General features: G+C 39.0%; 1 protein-coding gene across 2 annotated transcripts; it reads left to right on the plus strand.

Moving 5' to 3' along the window:
• Window positions 1-110: 110 nt before the first annotated feature.
• Window positions 111-13,173, plus strand: alpk3b (alpha-kinase 3b). Of its 2 annotated transcripts, XM_031314340.2 has the most exons (15): window positions 111-168; window positions 754-867; window positions 1,126-1,333; window positions 2,632-2,753; window positions 3,130-3,247; window positions 3,568-4,813; window positions 7,101-9,192; window positions 9,757-9,904; window positions 10,068-10,195; window positions 10,312-10,347; window positions 10,440-10,714; window positions 10,934-11,022; window positions 11,132-11,349; window positions 11,873-11,921; window positions 12,038-13,173. In XM_031314340.2, exons 3-15 carry the CDS (start codon window positions 1,206-1,208, stop codon window positions 12,363-12,365), a joined length of 4,977 nt encoding a protein of 1,658 aa, XP_031170200.1. In that variant the 5' UTR covers window positions 111-168; window positions 754-867; window positions 1,126-1,205; the 3' UTR covers window positions 12,366-13,173. The 2 variants fall into 2 exon arrangements, with proteins under 2 accessions (XP_031170200.1, XP_031170202.1); XM_031314342.2 differs by lacking the exon at window positions 754-867 and having other exon boundaries at window positions 112-168; window positions 12,038-12,365.
• The last annotated feature ends 5,004 nt before the right edge of the window (window positions 13,174-18,177 follow it).

The raw sequence follows: 18,177 nt of genomic DNA on the forward strand, positions 1-18,177 counted from the left end.
GAGAAAGACTGTGTGTACGTGTGTGTGTGCATGCTTGTGTGAAGATAACCCATAGCTCTTTGGCAGTCAGTGGGATCTGCCTATATAAGGCTGTTCTATTCCTACTGCTTCTCCTTTGGGGATCCAATGCAATTGTCGCTCACGGGACAATGCATGCCAGAGAGCCTGGTAGGTTTTACCATCTTATCATATTATAAATTATTTAAATATTTTTAAAGTCCATATAATTCTAAAGAACAAATGGGGGGGGGGGGGTCATTGTAACTCCACACGTTCATGTTTGGAAAGTAACTGTGACTGAAAGACTGAGAGAGTGTACTGCTCATATAAATGGACTTAAAAGTGAATGCGTCATTCTCCTGATTGACAGGCTCATATGATTCTTTACTACATCTGTACACAGAGCTAAAAAGTTTGAGGAGAAGAGCAGCCAACTACTGACCACAAGTTGTCCCTCTCTTCTTTGAACACATGTAATCAATTGGAAACAAAATGGAGAAAAAAAACATCACCCTGTTTTTTTTAAATCCTCTTTTCCTATTTGGAGAACCATCAAACCTGGGATGACCTTGTATTTTTACATGTATATTACATGGACTTATTGTGGATTTTTCTTCTTCAGAAGGATTTTTCTTGTTAGATCTTTTACTAAATAGCTTTTCATTTTTTAGTGCTGGCATATTGTGTTTTGTAAAATAAATGGTCCACAGACAAGTTTTGGAAAGTGTGATGTGCTCTTGTGCCTATTTGCAGGCCAACTATAAATAGTCCAGCAGCTTACGCATGCTCATGTTTGATTGGAAATTGCAGTGCCTTAAGTCATTGCCGTGGGGTATCTGTCAAAGGAGGGAGAGAAACTTGTGAATGGTGAGTTAACTTTATAAAATAGACTTCTGAATGTTGTTTATGTACATATTGAATAGGGCAACTAGTCAAATAGGGCATTTTTTACAGAGCATCTCTTACTGATGTTTGTGTTTTTAATCTCAAACTATAGAAAAACACTTTTTTGAAAGTATACATTTCAATAGAACTTTATGTAACATAATAACTTCCTGTTGTCTGTGTTTTCATGTTTTTTTAACTCCTTGTTCTCTTTCATATCTCAATAATTTCTCCGGAAAGCCAAAAGAAAAGTGACAACACAAACTTTTGTCCTCTGAAGAACTTTTTTCCCTTCTGAGTATTCCTTTTTCGGGTGAAAAATGGGTTCACGGAGGACGATGACACGCTCCTCTTCTAGCAATGGAAGATCCAGCGATGAGGATAATATCAGCGGGAGTAGCCGACCTAGTGGCTGCAGCTACCTCTCTAACGTGAGGCCAGAGAACAGGTACGGATTCAACACTAACCTGGTGTGCTGTGCTACAGTACCTGTTAAAAAACACTATAGAGACCATGTTAGTCCAACATCAGGACTTCAACATTTTCCAAACCTGGGACAGACCCGTGTGGCATACTATTATTTTGTTTGTTGCCATGGTCACCAGAGTTTAAATAAACTGTTGATTAAGAATAGCATCTCAGTTACACACCATGGGCCCCATTTCACATCAAGCAATACACCAACAGCTTCTGCATGGAAAGATTCGTTCATGGAACAAGCAGTGTTGACCATATAGGTTCCACTCTTTAATGTTTAATGATACCTTAGTTCATAGGCTACAAAGAGTGTTTTGAGATAATAATAATAATAATAATAATAATAATAATAATAATAATATATATATAAGACACAATTCCCTGTAACACTGAAACAGTTGTAGCTTAAAAATGAATTTAAGTTAGAACTAAAACATTTATTGTAAACACTGAATCTCCAACAAGATAAACAGTAGTATAGTGCATGCTGCAAGCAATATACTGTGTAGAATATATAATTTAAGTGTGACTGTATTTAGTATGACTGTCTTTCTTTGTTTGCTTAATCATGAGTAACATGCAGTGAAGTGTAACAGTAACTGTGCACTGACCCAACACTGAAATGGATGTCAACACCAGACATGGATCAACTGCACGTCATGTATACAAGCAGCACGATTATGCTCTTATAATATGCATGAAAGCCAACATTAATTAGTATTAACATATGTGTGTTGATGTTTCTTCCACATTTCTACATGCAATGATGGGTTAATATTCTTGAACCATTATATTTATGGTGATGTTGATGTTTCATTTTTATAATTAATGTCATATGGACTAATTAGACCTCTCTAAGGACACGCTGAATAGCTATTTATACTGAACTTCAGAAGTCAAAGATCACAAGAAATGCTTTCTTTTGTTTGTGGTCTGTAAAAAAAAAGAATGTTTAACATTTGCCTGCTTTTATTGCCTCTTGTGAAAACCAGATAACACTCAATAAGGACCAATCTTAGCCTAAATTTGGATTTGCCTTTGGTGATCAAATCAGCACACGCTTAGAGAAATAAGTTTTCTTTTCCTTCAATGCTCAGCTGTTAAAGGCTGCAATTTTTAATTCAGACAACCTTATACATAATTCCTGTAAATACTTTTGCTCTTGAGTCTGGAAACTGCTCATCTACACAAAACAATAATCCAGTATGTATGGAATAATGCTAAAATTACAATAACAACTTGACTGACCAGCTCCGTTGTCTTGCACAGGAGCACACTCTGCAGCATGATGGCCCAGTTAACTGAGGAAACACAGCCCTCCTTTGAAACTACCCTCAAGTCAAAAGCTGTGTCTGAGAATTGCAATGTGAAGTTCTCTTGTGTGGTTACAGGTAAACACGGCTTCACTGTAACACTTTGCAAGACCATACACCAGTTTATAAACTAATGGAAATGTATTACAGGGAAAACACAAAAATGTTTTTACTTCTGATATACACCTGGTTTCATGCATCTTTAGCGTCTATTGAGAATAATTGAGAAAGTCTACAAGACAAGTTAATTCTCTATTTAATAACTGTAATCTTCTGTACGGCACTTTGGTCAACTTTGGTTGTTTTTAAGTGCTTTATAATTAAAGTTTGATTGATTGATATTTATGCTGCAGTGAAGCAATTGTGAACTAAACTGCTACCTCTTGTAGTTGATAGAAATTGTTTGCCCTGATATCCAGATTTGTGTCTTAGTTTTTTTTTTTTTTTTTTCCAGGATACCCTACTCCTCAAGTTACTTGGTATAAGGATGATATCCAGTTAGACAGATACTGTGGACTGCCTAAATATGAAATATTCCGCAATGGACAAAACTATTCCCTGCACATTTACAAGTATGTATGTTTGGAACTTGTTCTACCAAGATCAAATCTGCATTAGCCTGTAAAGACTTTAAGAAATTTGAATGACTACACATCAAAGGGCAATCTGATGGAGGCAACAAACCCATAGTGTATTATCTCAATCTTTCTGCTGTGAAGTAGTCCAAAATACTAAGAGGGTGCCTTGACCAGCTTGCCCAAATTAAGTAAACCTAATAATAAACAGCTTATCCCCTGAGCACAGTTTAGCTAACACAGCACTTTTGTTTTTATCAGGGATCTTGCTCAATATAATTTTAATTAAGGCAACTTAAATTGGGTTCTCTTTGCAGTTGCACTGTGGAGGATGCAGCTATGTACCAGGCCTCAGCCAGCAACAATAAAGGTATTGTGTCCTGCTCTGGGGTCCTGGAGGTGGGTGAAATGAACGAGTTCAAGATCCACCAGCGCTACTTTGCCAAGCTCAAACAAAAGGCAGAGAACAGACGCCGGGAAGCGGAAGGTAAAGAAAACCAGGAGCCGATACGAACCATCAGTCCAGACCGCACGCAGAGGAAACGCCGTTCCACAATGGAGGCCTTTCTCAGCACACCAAGCTCCATGGAGGATGAGGGCAATGAGCAGAGCCATCAGGCTGTAGCGGTAGAGACTGTGGCCCGGTTACAGGAGGCAACTGTGGAAGACGTGGAGGAAAAGCCTGTCCACATCGCTAATGGAGCTGTGTCTGCTGTAACTAATGGACAAACCATCAATGAAAATGGCAACAAGAGCGAGACATATATAAATGACTCTGCCCAGAAGATTTTTACTGCTCACCAACCCAAAACTCCCTTTGTCAAAAAGAAGATTAAAATTTCCAACAGTACACCAGGAGAGCAGGCATCTGAGGAGAGGAGGGCAATAAATGAGACCTTAACCTCTGTAGCTATAGCCTGCACAGAGTCAGTACAGTCTGAGGGGAATTCAGAAGAGTTTATGGAAGTAGAGAACACTGATAGTTCATCAGCTGTGGATTCAGACTGCAGAAACATGACAGAACAACATCAGAAAGCAGAAACAGAGGAAGTATTGCTAGCTAAAAGGCCTTTAAAGAATGAAAACATATGTGTTGAGGTAGCTGTGCCTTCACAGAAAGAACAGCTCACTGCTTCAGTACCCCCAGCTGCTCTTAAATCTACAAGTCATGATACTGTGTCAGAAACTGAAGGTAAAAAAGCTGCAAAGCATGAGAAGGAAGCTGGAAGCAAAGATACAGAACAAAATTTGGCAATGCAGAACCAAAGTCCTCACTTAACCTCAACAGAAGGGCAGTCAAGTGCTGCAGCAGAACCTCAACAACCCCTAAGCATAGTTAAAGGGAACATTTCTAAAACAGAACATGTTACAGTCATGGATGTTGGTGAGAAGTCAAAGACTTCCACGGGTGGATGTTTACCACAAGGAGAGCCGGTGAACGCACCGTGTGAAAACAGGAATGCTTTACCTCAGCGTCCACATAAACAGCCTGGAGATCAGCTGTCTGCGAAGGAAACAAACCCCTGCCAAAATAATGTGTCTGTGTCTGCCCTGCTGAATGAGGTGAGCAGCAAGCCCTTGCATTAGTTCATGAGTCCTTTATCTGCCAAGACAGGCCTCATCAGTAACACAAGCATCCTGGAGCTATTTATAGCTTTTACAAGTATGCCCCGCTGTGTGACAAGAATTAAATGACGCACATGTTGACAGATCATGCAACAGGTAGATTAATGCAGTGCATTTGATTTGTTGGTTCAAAGGGAGAGTTGCATTATTTCTTAGGATATAAATGTAACGTTATATTTGTTAAATTTGGCAATCTGAAAATACTAGTATGTGGACTAAGCAGATTTTGTCTAAAGTTTGACATTTTGGGAAATGCATTGTTTACTTGCTAGATGAGAAGATCTATACCACTGCTGAGCCAATGGGAGGTGCAGAAGTTTTGTTTTCTCTCAGACTACTTAAATTAAAATATGCTCAAAGGTTATCATGAAGCTTTAGACCAACAATGCCAAAATTATACTGCCTACCACAGCTTTAAATGAGATATAACATGTTAATTAGTGAGCTTTAGAGGTTTTGGTAGATAGATTTTTACCTTTGGACAGAGGCAAGCTAGCTGTTTCCTCCTGTTTCAAGTGCTAGGCTAAGCTACTTAGGGCTACAGCTGCTGGCTGTAGCCTTAGACCATATATATATATATATATATACAGTATATAATCATCATCATCATCATATGGAGGGTCATTTGGCAAATTGCCTAAATTAGGACTTGTTTTGCTATTTGAAATGTGAATTTTAAAAGCTTATTGTCCACTGCTTATGCAATCGTCCTGACTCCAGCTGCATGGCTGAATGCTGACGGCACTGAGAGCTGAGACAAAACACTGCACAGCTGAAGGACCTCTTAAAATGATTCGCATTCCTTTCTGGCCACACTTAAATATAAAATAGCCACCTTACTTGTGAAAAGGCTTCACAGTATCAGAATTAGATAGAATGTAGGGAAGGAAAACATGAAGAAATTTTTATGTATTTTATAACAACACTGCATACTATGTTCTAAGTTTTTTGAAGTTTTGCTTTTTGAAGGAACATAGGGGCGGAAACGAGAATAACCCTTGAAGGTCCTATGACATGCTGCTTTTTGCATGCTTTTATATAGGCCTCAGTGGTCTCCTAATACTGTATCTGAAGTCTCTTTCCCGAAATTCAGACTTGGTGCAGAATTACAGCCACTAGAGCCAGTCCCACAATGAGCTTTCCTTAGGATGTGCCATTTCTGTGTCTGTAGCTTTAATTGCTATTGAGGAGGAGAGAGGGGGGGGCAAGGTGGAGGGTGGGGGTGTGGCCTTGACCAACTGCCATGCTTCGCTTGTTTGCAAGCCATGATGTCTCTCTCTTTCTCATGAGCGGGCCAAATTCTCTGGGCGGGCAAAGCAGAGACAGGGGAGGCAACCTTTCCCCTTATGATATCATAAAGGGAAGATTCCAGATTGGCCCATCTGAGCTTTCATTTTCTCAAAGACAGAGCAGGATACCAAGGGCTCGGTTTACACCTATCGCCATGTCTAGCCACTGGTGGACCATAGGCAGGCTAGGGGAACTTTACTAATATTAATGTTAAAAAACCTCATAAAGTGAAATGTTCATGCCATGGGACCTTTAAGCTATCATAGCTTATCTCATCCATGATGGAATGACTTATCACACAGGGAACCTCTCGTGCTAATTTAAAAAGGGATTCACCTCAATTACAATTGTTATGGGTATTTAAAGCTCAACAAACATGCTTGTATGGCACAGATGTATGAAAGAGAGAGCAGTGTGCTCACGTTTCACTATATAATATATCAAATATATCACTACAGTACAGTTTTTCAGTGTCACGGCAAAAAGTTGAGCCTCAATGTTAGTTAATGTGCTGGATTTGGATTCTGGGTCAAGATGAATGAATATGTCAATATGGATTTTAAAACTGTTTTCATATTCAAAATGTAAAAAGAAATGATTTAAGAAATATCCTAAGGTTTGTATACAGGCTTACTAACATGAATGCAAACACTAATATGGCAGGGATCCAAGCTGTTGAACCTCTGTCACTGAGAGCCATGTGAACATTGCATAATAGGTGAAGTAAAGATTTCTTGTTCATCACTAACTATATCGTTTCTCTGGTTCACACATTTCTTTTTGCTCCAGGGTCTTCCCATTCTATTCTCTGTTTGTTGCTGGTTACACTGTTGCTGTTTATAAAATTATATGTGTTTATCCGTGTTCTGAATAGCCAGGGATAAGTGAATAAGTATTTACAGCATGGAAACGTCTGCTTGTATTTTGCCCCAAGGTTACACAGGCCCATACAATGATGAGCAGGAATGATGCACCTGTTAGCATTGAGCTTCCACCCAACCAGATGGACGTGCAACCACCACAAAAGACTCTATCAGAGAGAGAGACCACGACAGATGACATCCAGACCCCTTCATTGCACAGTGGTCTACAAGCAGCAATGGACAAAATGACACAGGACACATGGGATCATTCCAGGGGATCAAATGAAAGCCATACAGTCCTTTTTACAGACCTACAGAAGTCAACCCTCCAAAGCCCCGGTGGTGGTGAGAACACCCAAGGGTGTAATGTTTCTTCCAGCGCCCAGCAAAGCCAAGTTGATACAGCTATAAAAACCTTTGAAGGGACAGAAATACAAGTTAGTGAGAAGGTAGAGGGTAACGAGGTAGGTGAGTTTCTAGTGCAGTCTGACAGCGTGGCCCCAAATGAGAAGAAAGTTGAGATGGAGACTGAAAGTGCTGCTCTGCATATGATAGAACACACTGAAACAGAAATCACCAAAGGTACAGCAGATAAAGACACTAATGTTATCATTGTGGATGTATGTAATAAAGAAACTGAGAAGAATGAGCATATATTAAAAATGGCGGAGGGAACTAGTTCAGCATTACAGAATCTGAAGTCATCTCTATTTGAGCCTGCTAACCCACTCCTAACAAAAACTCAAAACAACAACAACAACACATCCGAACTCCAGATTAAAGACTTCCAGGAAATTCATAAACCTGTAACAAAAGTCATATCTGTAGCTGAACTTTTGAGATCACAATTAAAGGCTCTTGACTCTACACTAGCAAATTCAGTGACCGCCATAGCAGTCAATGCTGGCTTTGTACAAGATCTAACTACAGCTGTGACAGAAACATGTGCAGAGTTAAAAGAGGATGGCAGAAAACTGGAAGTGAAGAAGTCTGACAAGAAAACTGAGACAAGTATTACTCCTCCTAGGAACATAAAGGAAACCCTCATGGAGGTTTATAATCAACTATATAAAACGGATCAGGAACAAATTCAGTCTCAAGGTGCAACTTCACCGCCTGTTCAGGCTTTACAAAAACCTCTTGTAATCCCACCCATCTCTGTCGTAGACACTTGCACCACTATAGAGACTGCAGGACTTCAGGACAGTGACAAAAGAAAAAATGAAAGTTTTTTAAACATGTGCCAGGAAAATGGAGCATCAACTATTGTTCCTCTGAAAGATTGCCCTGTTGTTTTGCTTTCTGGGAGTGAAAATGTCAAACACAATTTCCCCCCTTCGACTTCTGAGGACGAACTTACCAAAAGACTTACATCTGTAACTGTCAGTCCAGGACCTGGGACTCCACTTGCAGTGATAAAGGCCAGCAGTCAAAAGATAAATATTACAGTTTTGGAGCATGCCAAAGGTGAACCTGTTCAAAGCAAAGACATGTTAACCTCAGAAACACAACTCAACAGCAAAACTGTAAAGGGGATTCCTGAAATGAATTCCACAACACTAGATCAATACAAAATAGAAGAACATGACACAAAGAACTGTTCTTTGCAGAGTGCAAAAAGGATTCCCACTAAAAGTGTACTTGGCACAGATACACAAGAGGAAAATCTTCACATCATTCAGCAGGATAGCTCTATGGTTGAGGATTTTCCAAGGACTGACTCCTTCAGCAATCCAACTCCTGAGGCTAGTCCATTGTTAAAGAAAAGAGAGAGTGTTTCTCCCATTCCTTCTGCTACTCCACAAGAGCTGGCATCTGGGGCCAGACGCAAAATACTAGTACCCAAGACCAAACTTGAGGAGGCCTCAGAGGCCACATCACCAGTTGATAACCAAATTCAGAAAAAGGAAGTTCCTACAGAGAGCAGCAAGCTTTTCGCAAGTCCTGTGACCTTCTCTACGTCTCCAAGCCTGTCACGACGGTCACCTCTGCTTCAGCCCCGTGGGGAGCAAATGTCCCCTGGAGAAAGGCGTTCTCCGCTCTTAAGCAGGAGGAAGACGACATCTGAGACTCAAGCACCAAGCCAGCCGCCCACTGAGGAGCTCCACAGCCCCATAACTGAGGTGAAACCTGCAGAGAAGGACAAGCATGATCCATTCAAAGGTAAAATAGCTGTCAACATTAGTGCATGTTTATGTGGTATTATGTGTATATTAATCAGTATGGCATTTTGACACAGGCATGGGGTTACAGTGAATATAGTTATCAGTTTATTATATACTTTAGAGCTATAGTGCGTAGTTTCTGTCACCCCCATGAGGAATTGTAAGTAATGACAACAACACTGTTGGTGCATCCACATGACGCAAGTCTTTGGTGATCGCGCACCACCCCCACCTGTCCTCCAGGTGAAGAGATCTTTTAATTTGTACATCCTCTTTGTCTCCAAAGCTGAACGCTGCTGTTATCCATTCTTGGGGGTGACGTAAAACTGCATTCGAAAGTCATACATAGCCATACTGAGAAATACAGAGAGAGTTTTGTTTTGACGTTAATTAATATAAAATATATGCGCACTATAGCTTTAAAGCAAAGAAACCTTTGCTATTTAGAGTATATATAGCACATGCAGTATATATCAGACTAGATACATCAAGTTGCTTGATAATTAGAAGATAGGGAAGTTTCCTTACCATGTTGTCTGTGTCTGGTCTCTTTTCCCACCAGCTCCTCAAGTTATTCGTAAGATCAGGGGCGAAACCTTCGCAGATGCCTCAGGACACTTGAAACTGTGGTGCCAGTTCTTCAACGTTCTTAGTGACTCTACAATCAAATGGTACAGAAATGAAGAGAGGATTGCTCAGATTAAAAAAAAGTAAGTTTCCAGAGTGACTCGAAAGTAAATCTGCAGTTTCACAAGAATTTGAACATACTTTAAATGAAATATATTATTTCCTATAAAATGTATCTCTGTGTCTTTTTTATATATATATAGTCTTAGCAAGAAATATAGCTGTGGTAATTTGTTTGTTTCTCAGTGCAGGGGATGAAACTCAGGTCAATCTTGCCATTGTTCAGGCATCATGCAAAGACTCTGGTGTTTACGGATGCACAATCACAAATGAATATGGAACCGAATCCACAGACTGTCTTCTTAGTGCAGATAGTATGTACTCTTTTAGCTTACATTTGGCATAAAATAAACATTTTTCCTTGCAGTGTTTCCTTGCATTACTGGGTTGCAACAAGTCTCATTCTGTCTTCTCTCTCACTGTGTTGCAGTTTTGGCTGGAATGTCCCTACGTGAGGACCTTGGTGGTAAGATGAGATTTTACATGTTAAGATCACAGTTTTCCAGTGTCAGAGCCCAAATGCTTTTCTGAGTCATTCTTACATTCTTCTCTACGCAGTTGGAGAGGAAATTGAAATGACACCCATGATATTCAACAAGGGTGTGGCTGATTCTGGTGTCTGGGGTAACAAATTATTTGGCCGTATAATGATGCAGGAATCTCATATTGGTGATGGCTGTTCTCATAAAGTTTGGAGGGCAAAAGTCATCTATGGTCTGGAGCCTGTGTTCGAGTCTGGAAACACATGTATCATTAAAGTGCGCAACCCCATCGCCTATGGAGGCAAAGCAGAAAGCTGCCTTATAGACAGGAACCTCGACATTATCAAGCAGGTACATAAGAAAAGTTTGATTTTGTAATTTATTTGCATCTTCTTAAATTTAAATGTCATTCAATGAACTAACAAATCCAGCATTAAAGTGAATCAGTCTTGTGTCATTCTTGCCACCCACATAGGATTACTGAGGCATTAATCAAAAGAAGATTAAATAAATGTACTGATTTAAGTTGAGCTTATCTTTACTGGCTTTTCTCCAATGTTCTGCATACAGGAGTGTAAAATTCAGAACTTGGCTCGTGAATACTGCAAAATCTTCTCAGCAGAGGCAAGAGTGATTGAAAACTTTGGCCCCTCTCTTGAGTAAGTACAATCAGTTAACTCCTTATCAAATGCTAACATCCTCTTGAGTATTATTTACAGTACATGGAACATAAAAGTCATTCACAGCATGCCAATCTATGTCACACAGGGTGATTCCAGTCTACCTGATGTACCGACCAGCAAATACAGTCCCTTATGCATCAGTAGAGGCTGATCTGACAGGAGTCTATCAGAAATACTCTGTCCTGGATGAGACAGGCAGAATAGACATGAGGTCTGGCTCTGAGGCGGAGCAGAAGTGCTGTGCACTGCAGCACTGGATCTTTCAGTGGACCAATGGCAATCTGCTACTCACTCGGCTAGAAGGTAGGCGGACGCTTGAATACAACAGGGCAATGTGAAATTTATGTTTTCCCTAAATTTGTGGCTAAAATATTTAAGAATATGATGATGCTTTGGTCACCTCCTTTTTTACCTCCTGGTTTATCCTACAACATGACAAACATTCACATTTACAAAGTTTGTGTTAAAATCAGTAGCATATTGAACAGAAGAGGCCGTGATCATGTGAAACTTAAAATCGGTTGACAGATTACACACCTTACCATAGCAAATGGGCTAAAATATTGCTTGCAATAGGGAGAAGTGTGCTGAGCTACTTAAAACTTTGCTAACCTTCTCAACCCTTAATGTGTATTTTAAACACCTTCAGGTCCATTACACACATGCAGCATTTATGATAAAATAAGAATTTTATGTAGTTTTACATTTTTTATAATTTAAGGACTGGATTTAATGTGGTGACAGTTCAAATTGCATGTCTGTCACATTTGAATAATGTTACCTGAACAACAGAAAAATAAAGTAATTGCGTGGTGTTGTTTTGCAGGTGTTGACACCAAGATCACCAATGTCGGGATTTCAGTCAAATCGACGGGGTTAGTATATTTGTGTTGTTTCTGTAAATGATGCTGTGAAAATCTCATTTTACAGGTAATTTACATTTATACTCATCACGACTGTAACATTTTTTGTCTGATGTGTGTTGCTGCAGGCATCAAGGACTGTCTGTTGAAGGGAATCCCAAAGTGTTTGAGCAATTTGTCTCTCAGCACCAGTGTAACTATTTCTGTGGTCTGCTCACCCTGAGGTCACTAAAGGTCATAGACTCTTTATTGACGCCAATGAAGCCCAAGGGCTCCAAGAGCCCGTTACTTCAACGCAAAATGGCTGCTGGCTCCTCCAGCCCTCAGATCGGCCGGAAAGCTGCTGGCAGCCCCAGACTGCCCAGAAAGACTGAGCCAGAGGGCAGAAAGACCCCCACAACACAAAAAGCTGCTGATGCTCCAAAAGATGTTAATCACAAAATTATCACTCAATAAGACATGAAAGATCTCACATTTTCTCAATGGAGCAGTATTCTGATCAAATGCCATTGATTGTCTACGTGATGAAGTCCTAAACCAGAAATGGTTCTCTGTTGGGTATGTATTAGCAAAACAGCCCAGGAGGAAGAAACAGAAAGAAGGCTGATACACTTCTGGGGCATACAACCATTCAGATACCAGGAAAGAGATTAATAATAATAATAATATGACTTAACTATTTAATTTTAACAGCCACCATTCCTTGCCATTATCACTTATTGTGGATTGATGCCCTCACATGTTGTGGTGTTTTTATATTGTATCCTTCATTCAACCAATCTTAGGGTTGAAACTACAGCGCAGTAGCGAGTAGTAGCTTTCCTGGGTTTGTATTCTATCAATCCCTGTACCATTGTAGGTCTCAGATTGTGAATCCCAATCTCAGGTCAGTGTATTTGTACTAAATGAATGTGCAAAATAACACATTTTGAACTGAAGTGGCATTATATGTAGTCTTAGTGTCCATGGAAAAGCACAAACATGTATCTGTTGTAGTTACCCTTTTGAGAATGTAGAGCAGTTATTATGTCAATTGAACCATAACAGATACACAGTAGTGCACATTTTTAAGGCTGGGAGAAAACAACCTATATTTTTTCAATATTGTATCAAGCCAAATAGCTTCACATGAAACTGTTGTAAAGTGGCAAATGGTGCTGTGCTTTTATACTGTAACTGCTGTTCTACATTGCACTGCATTTTTAGAAACTGCACCTTTGAATGCAACTGGCTGTAAAATAAAAGATATGATTATGGCTTGTACGTTTGGAGACAATGTGAAAGTGCATGACGTGCTATTTAAATTTTGAGTGTCATTCTTAATAGAAATTAGCATATCGTGGAGTGGGCTGAATCACTGTAATGAAAGCCATCCCACTCCGTCTATCTGACATCAGCAGTCACTCATTATCATGTAGAAAGATAAGTAACCCGGTGTTATCTCAGTGACTCCTATTATCTGAGAGGACTACGTCACATTTCCTTCTGTCACTATACTGACATGCACCTGTTATTTATAGCATTTCTATGAAAAGCATTGCCATATTTGGGCTGATTCCTTTAAACAATTAGCAACACTTTATCAATATTGTTTCAGCTATATCAAAAGATTGTAAAGCTAATCTACTCTGCCGTAGACAGCAAATTAATACCCAACAGTATCCTATCTGTCAAGTAACATCTAAATGGAGCATGAATGTAAAACACAGCCGTCTTAGAATACACTTATCACAAAAGTGCACAAATACGTCAAAGGGGATCAGCAAAGATTAAAAAAAGACTAAGGGTCCACAGCCATATGAGCTTCTCTGTGACTGTACTGAATAGGTGCAACAATGCTTTGATCTTAAACGTTAACATGCTAATATTTAGCATGTAATTTAGGTTTAACAGATCTCAATTGTAGTTTAGCGTTTCAACATGCTAACATTTGCTAATCAGTACTAAATACAAAGCACAGCTGAAGCTGAGGGGGATGTCTTTCGCAGGTATTAAGTTTAATGATGGCACTGGATTAAAAAATAGAGGGCTCATCAAAGTTATTACGATTCATCCTGAGGAGGACATCAAGGTGTTTACAATCCATCCAATAGTTATTAAGACATTTCATTAAAACCCACAAATACAGTCAGGAGATCACCAAAGTCAGTAGGATTAATCCTCTGTGAACAATGGATGTCTGTACAAGATTTCATGGCAATCTATCTTTGTTGAGATATTTCAGAGATATTTGTAGTTTGACTGCTTCCATGGCTAAAAAAAGGCATTGCATGTTCACACATAGATCCAGAATAATTTTTTTTCTCATATAATATCATATATACATTAGGAATAAATACACTACAGGATTCATCACGTTATGCTGTAGGATCTTATGAATATCTAACATGAGAAGAGACATTGTTGGTAGTGTAAGAAAAAAAATCCTTCTTTAAGCCATTGCATGCTTAACAGCGCTACCACCCTGGGTGTAAATCAGATTCCTTCAGAGATATTAGAGAATGAAGTGTTGCTCGCAACCAGTGTGTGTTTACAGGGTGAAAGGCTAACTTCATCATGATAATCATTTGTGATTCATTAGTGAGTCATCGTTTATGTAAGCGGTGGGCCCTCACGCAGAAGTGTGTGCGGTGCCGGAAGCTATGTATGCCTAAGAGTTAAAAAAAAAATTCACTTAGTGTCACTTCTGATGTTGTCAGGGTCAGATGATGATACAGAAGGAAGATGTGACAGGCTTTTTTGTGAGGTAGCTGATGCTTCTGTTATATAATCTATATTTCTTACACTCTACTTTGTTATAATCTGTGACCCGTACATATCAATTTGTAACAAAATGCACAGTAGGCCTGTGCCTGATATTGACTTGAAAAGCAGGTCATAACACTTGCAATAGGCTACTACAGCATCATCATAAATTATAGATAATGGCATTCACAGACTTTCCGGTGTGTTTAATGTCTGGGGCGAAGAAAAACAATCATCTGTAACAATGATAACAAACCTTTATTTAAATGTCAATAGAACAAAACTGCGTGACATCTGGCCCACGTGTCTCATTAAGGCATTGATTTCCACCACGTCAACTTGGCGCTGAAGCTGGTGCTCTCCATTCATGACTCTATTTAGAAGACGTGGCTGGATTTGTGGACCAGCCACACGGGATGTATCGTAGATCAACAAACTGTGTAAGTGTAAGTGTAATTGAGGTGTGATAACAACATAGAGAAGATTGGACCTATCACGAGACAACACACTCCTGCCACCTACTGTTAGTTCAATCACCGCACCATTGATGAAAACAAGACAAGTAAAACAACTTTACTTACATTTTTTAAGTTGACTAAACTTTCTATGGAGATATTGAGGTGAATGTGTGGTTTGTCAGGAAAGAGGTTAAATACATTTCCCACAGTCACATCTGTCAATGCTAAATACGACTGCTATTACAGATTTCACATTGGAGGGTTTGATGGGCCAAATATTTAGTCACTGAATAGCAGTTTTCAAATGGCAATGAAGAACCAGTAGAGGTATAGTTCTATTTTATTCCAAAAAGTGACATACTCATCACAAAATATACACAGAAATAAAAGTATTAATAGTGTAAAGGTAGGTCAAGGGTTATATCCACAATATCACTGAGTGGAAAAATATGTAAAATCAATACTATTTTTTCAACTCAAATCATATCATGCGCCATGTTCACTTTGTAAGATCAGATCTCTTTACATAGTCAGTATCTTGTCTATTAGAAAAATTACATTTGTCTGAGAGGAATAATGTCAGACAATGACACATATCTTAATCCAAATTAGATTCCTGCAAGGAGTTACAGACACAATTATGAGCGAAGCGTGGAAATTACAGAAAAAAGATGCATTGGCACAGCTCTTCCTGCTGCACTGAGTAGCTCTGGTCAAATGCTATAAAGAGCACTGAATCACTCACAGTAATCTCAGCATTAATACCCATGATAAGACGTAGCAAATGAAAGAATTGTAAGTCCTTAACTGTAGAAATTGTGTGTGTATAGGCCTAAGTAATTGCCATTTCATTTAATAGGACATATTGTTGAGATAATGTGAAGACCTCACACTCGGTCTTTAGCACATTAAACACTTTCCGTCTCACATTCAGGCTCATTATGTGTCAACATGTAAAAATATGCAAAGACCTTATTTCATTTTGATAGTTTCGACAGATATTATAAAATAACATTTCTACATTCAGCCAGACATTATTTGTACAATATCAGAGGCACACTGAGGATGCACAGTCGGTAAGATCTCATTCAATCGAATGGAGAAAAAAAAAAGGAAAAACAGAAACAGCGACAAGTGTGGTATCTAAGAACCACCCTCTCACAAGGCTGCCTGTTATTCTGACCTCTCATTGTTGTGCCTGACTGACCTCAATTACCATTGGCAGGCCAGGGTAGTTGTGACCATTTTGGCAGATTATATGAAAATTATCACACGTCCCTAAATGCCACAGACTAGCTGGCATTTGAAAAAAGTTTTATCTCCAGTACACCAAAAGACCCAGGCTGCCATTGGTCTCGGTGCCATCGCTAAGTTGACTGTCAGTGCTAAGTTAATCTACCATATCACAGCAAGCTATTGCTGACTACAAAATAATTACATTCTGATGCATATCTCAGGTTATTTCTTTTCATGGGAGAACATAAAGGCTAAATCTGAATAAAATCAGTGTTGTCTAAATGCTGTATGGATATGCACATAGTACTGTCCAATAGTGCTGAGCAATCCTCCTTTCAAATACTGCAGAGAAAGAGGAGATGTGCATACTAAATGAGTCTGCAACAGTCATCAATATGCTGCTAAATCTGCTCCATTATGTTTTGCATAAAGCTTACCACAGCCACTTCTTGTGACATCTGCAATATCTACAACACTGGGTTATCACCTGGTATCAATTCATATTTATTAGGGGTATTCCTAGCTAAGATGCATTGTGGACAACCTCTAAAAAACTTTAATGGTTTTCAATATCGCTCAGTGCTCTTGGTGGTATGTAGTTAAAAAACAATCAAAACATGAGCCTTTAATTTGGTCTTTGGTGTTTTTTGCCCCCAATGTCTCCTCCCAGGCAGCGGCAATGGTTATGTTTAGGGTTAAGGTTAGGGTTAGCTGCCTGGAAGGCGCCGTTGGAGGCAAAAAACACCATCCAGCCTTTAATTTCATTAGGAGAACAATTGGTACCACTTCACATCTTCTGTCCTCCTCTGCTCAGAGGGTTGCAGTGAAAATGATAAAGGATATGCAGCAACCACAGCTTCCTCTGTATGAAGCATGGCAAATATATCACCAAGACGCCAAGACACAACAGTTCACAACAATCTGAGGGAGTAAAGCCATCAGAAACCAACTGTGAAATTCAGTTTGGCATACAGCATTCACACTCTGCTTGTTAATTTGTGCTTAGATTAAGCATATATGGAAGTATGACTTTAGACAAATTTCCATTACATAATGCTCTTTAAGGAATATATAACAAAAAACAAAATTGTCGAATCCAAAGAGTACTTTTACGTTAGAAACTGCCCAAAAGAAGCATAGACATTAATGAACAACTGAACTCTGCAGTGTGTGGGAACTTGACAGCTGCCATTGTTCCATAAGTGCACTTTCATGCATGCAGCACAGATTGCACAGAAGAAAGTTTTGTTACAAAATTATGTGTACAATTTTAAATTTTTTAATCTGATGATAACACACAACTGTAAATGATTTGAGGTTTAATATGTCCTTGTTTGGTTGGTTTGACAGATTGGATCATCTGTATTTTATAAATCTTACTCAGGGGACAAAAATGAATGTAATACTTTCAAGATACTCCTTTAACATTGGCACCATTGATGAATACACTTGTTTTACCCACCAACAATTATAAACATTCAGTATTAATGTTTTTCTTCAGTGGAGAAATGTAAAACTTAATATAAAGATAAAGATCTCTAAAGATAGAGCTTTTTTTATTTTAAATCTTTCCTTGGGGTTACCATTTATTGTAATGTAAATTTCTAATGTTATAACATGGGCCCTGTCATTATTGATCAGTATCTGTATGTGTGTCCCTGCAAACACGTGTCCCTAGGAAAACCAAACAGTGTTGCTGAAAGACATTGCATCAGGGAAAAATAAAACATAATTCAGAAAAACACACAGTGAACACAGTCTCAGAACATGTTGTGAAATTAAATTGAATGACTTAAACACTGAGGGAAAAAACAATTAAGTATTAGTCA

The sequence above is a fragment of the Sander lucioperca genome, chromosome 3, assembly GCF_008315115.2.
Source record: "Sander lucioperca isolate FBNREF2018 chromosome 3, SLUC_FBN_1.2, whole genome shotgun sequence".
Classification (NCBI taxonomy): Eukaryota; Metazoa; Chordata; class Actinopteri; order Perciformes; family Percidae; genus Sander; species Sander lucioperca.

Coding starts and splice junctions, on each gene's coding strand:
- alpk3b (XM_031314340.2), top strand. CDS start 1,206: ATGGGTTCACGGAGGACGATGACACGCTCCTCTTCTAGCAATGGAAGA. Junction 4,814..7,100: donor TGTCTGCCCTGCTGAATGAG/GTGAGCAGCAAG, acceptor TTTTGCCCCAAG/GTTACACAGGCCCATACAAT. Junction 10,348..10,439: donor CCTACGTGAGGACCTTGGTG/GTAAGATGAGAT, acceptor TTCTCTACGCAG/TTGGAGAGGAAATTGAAATG.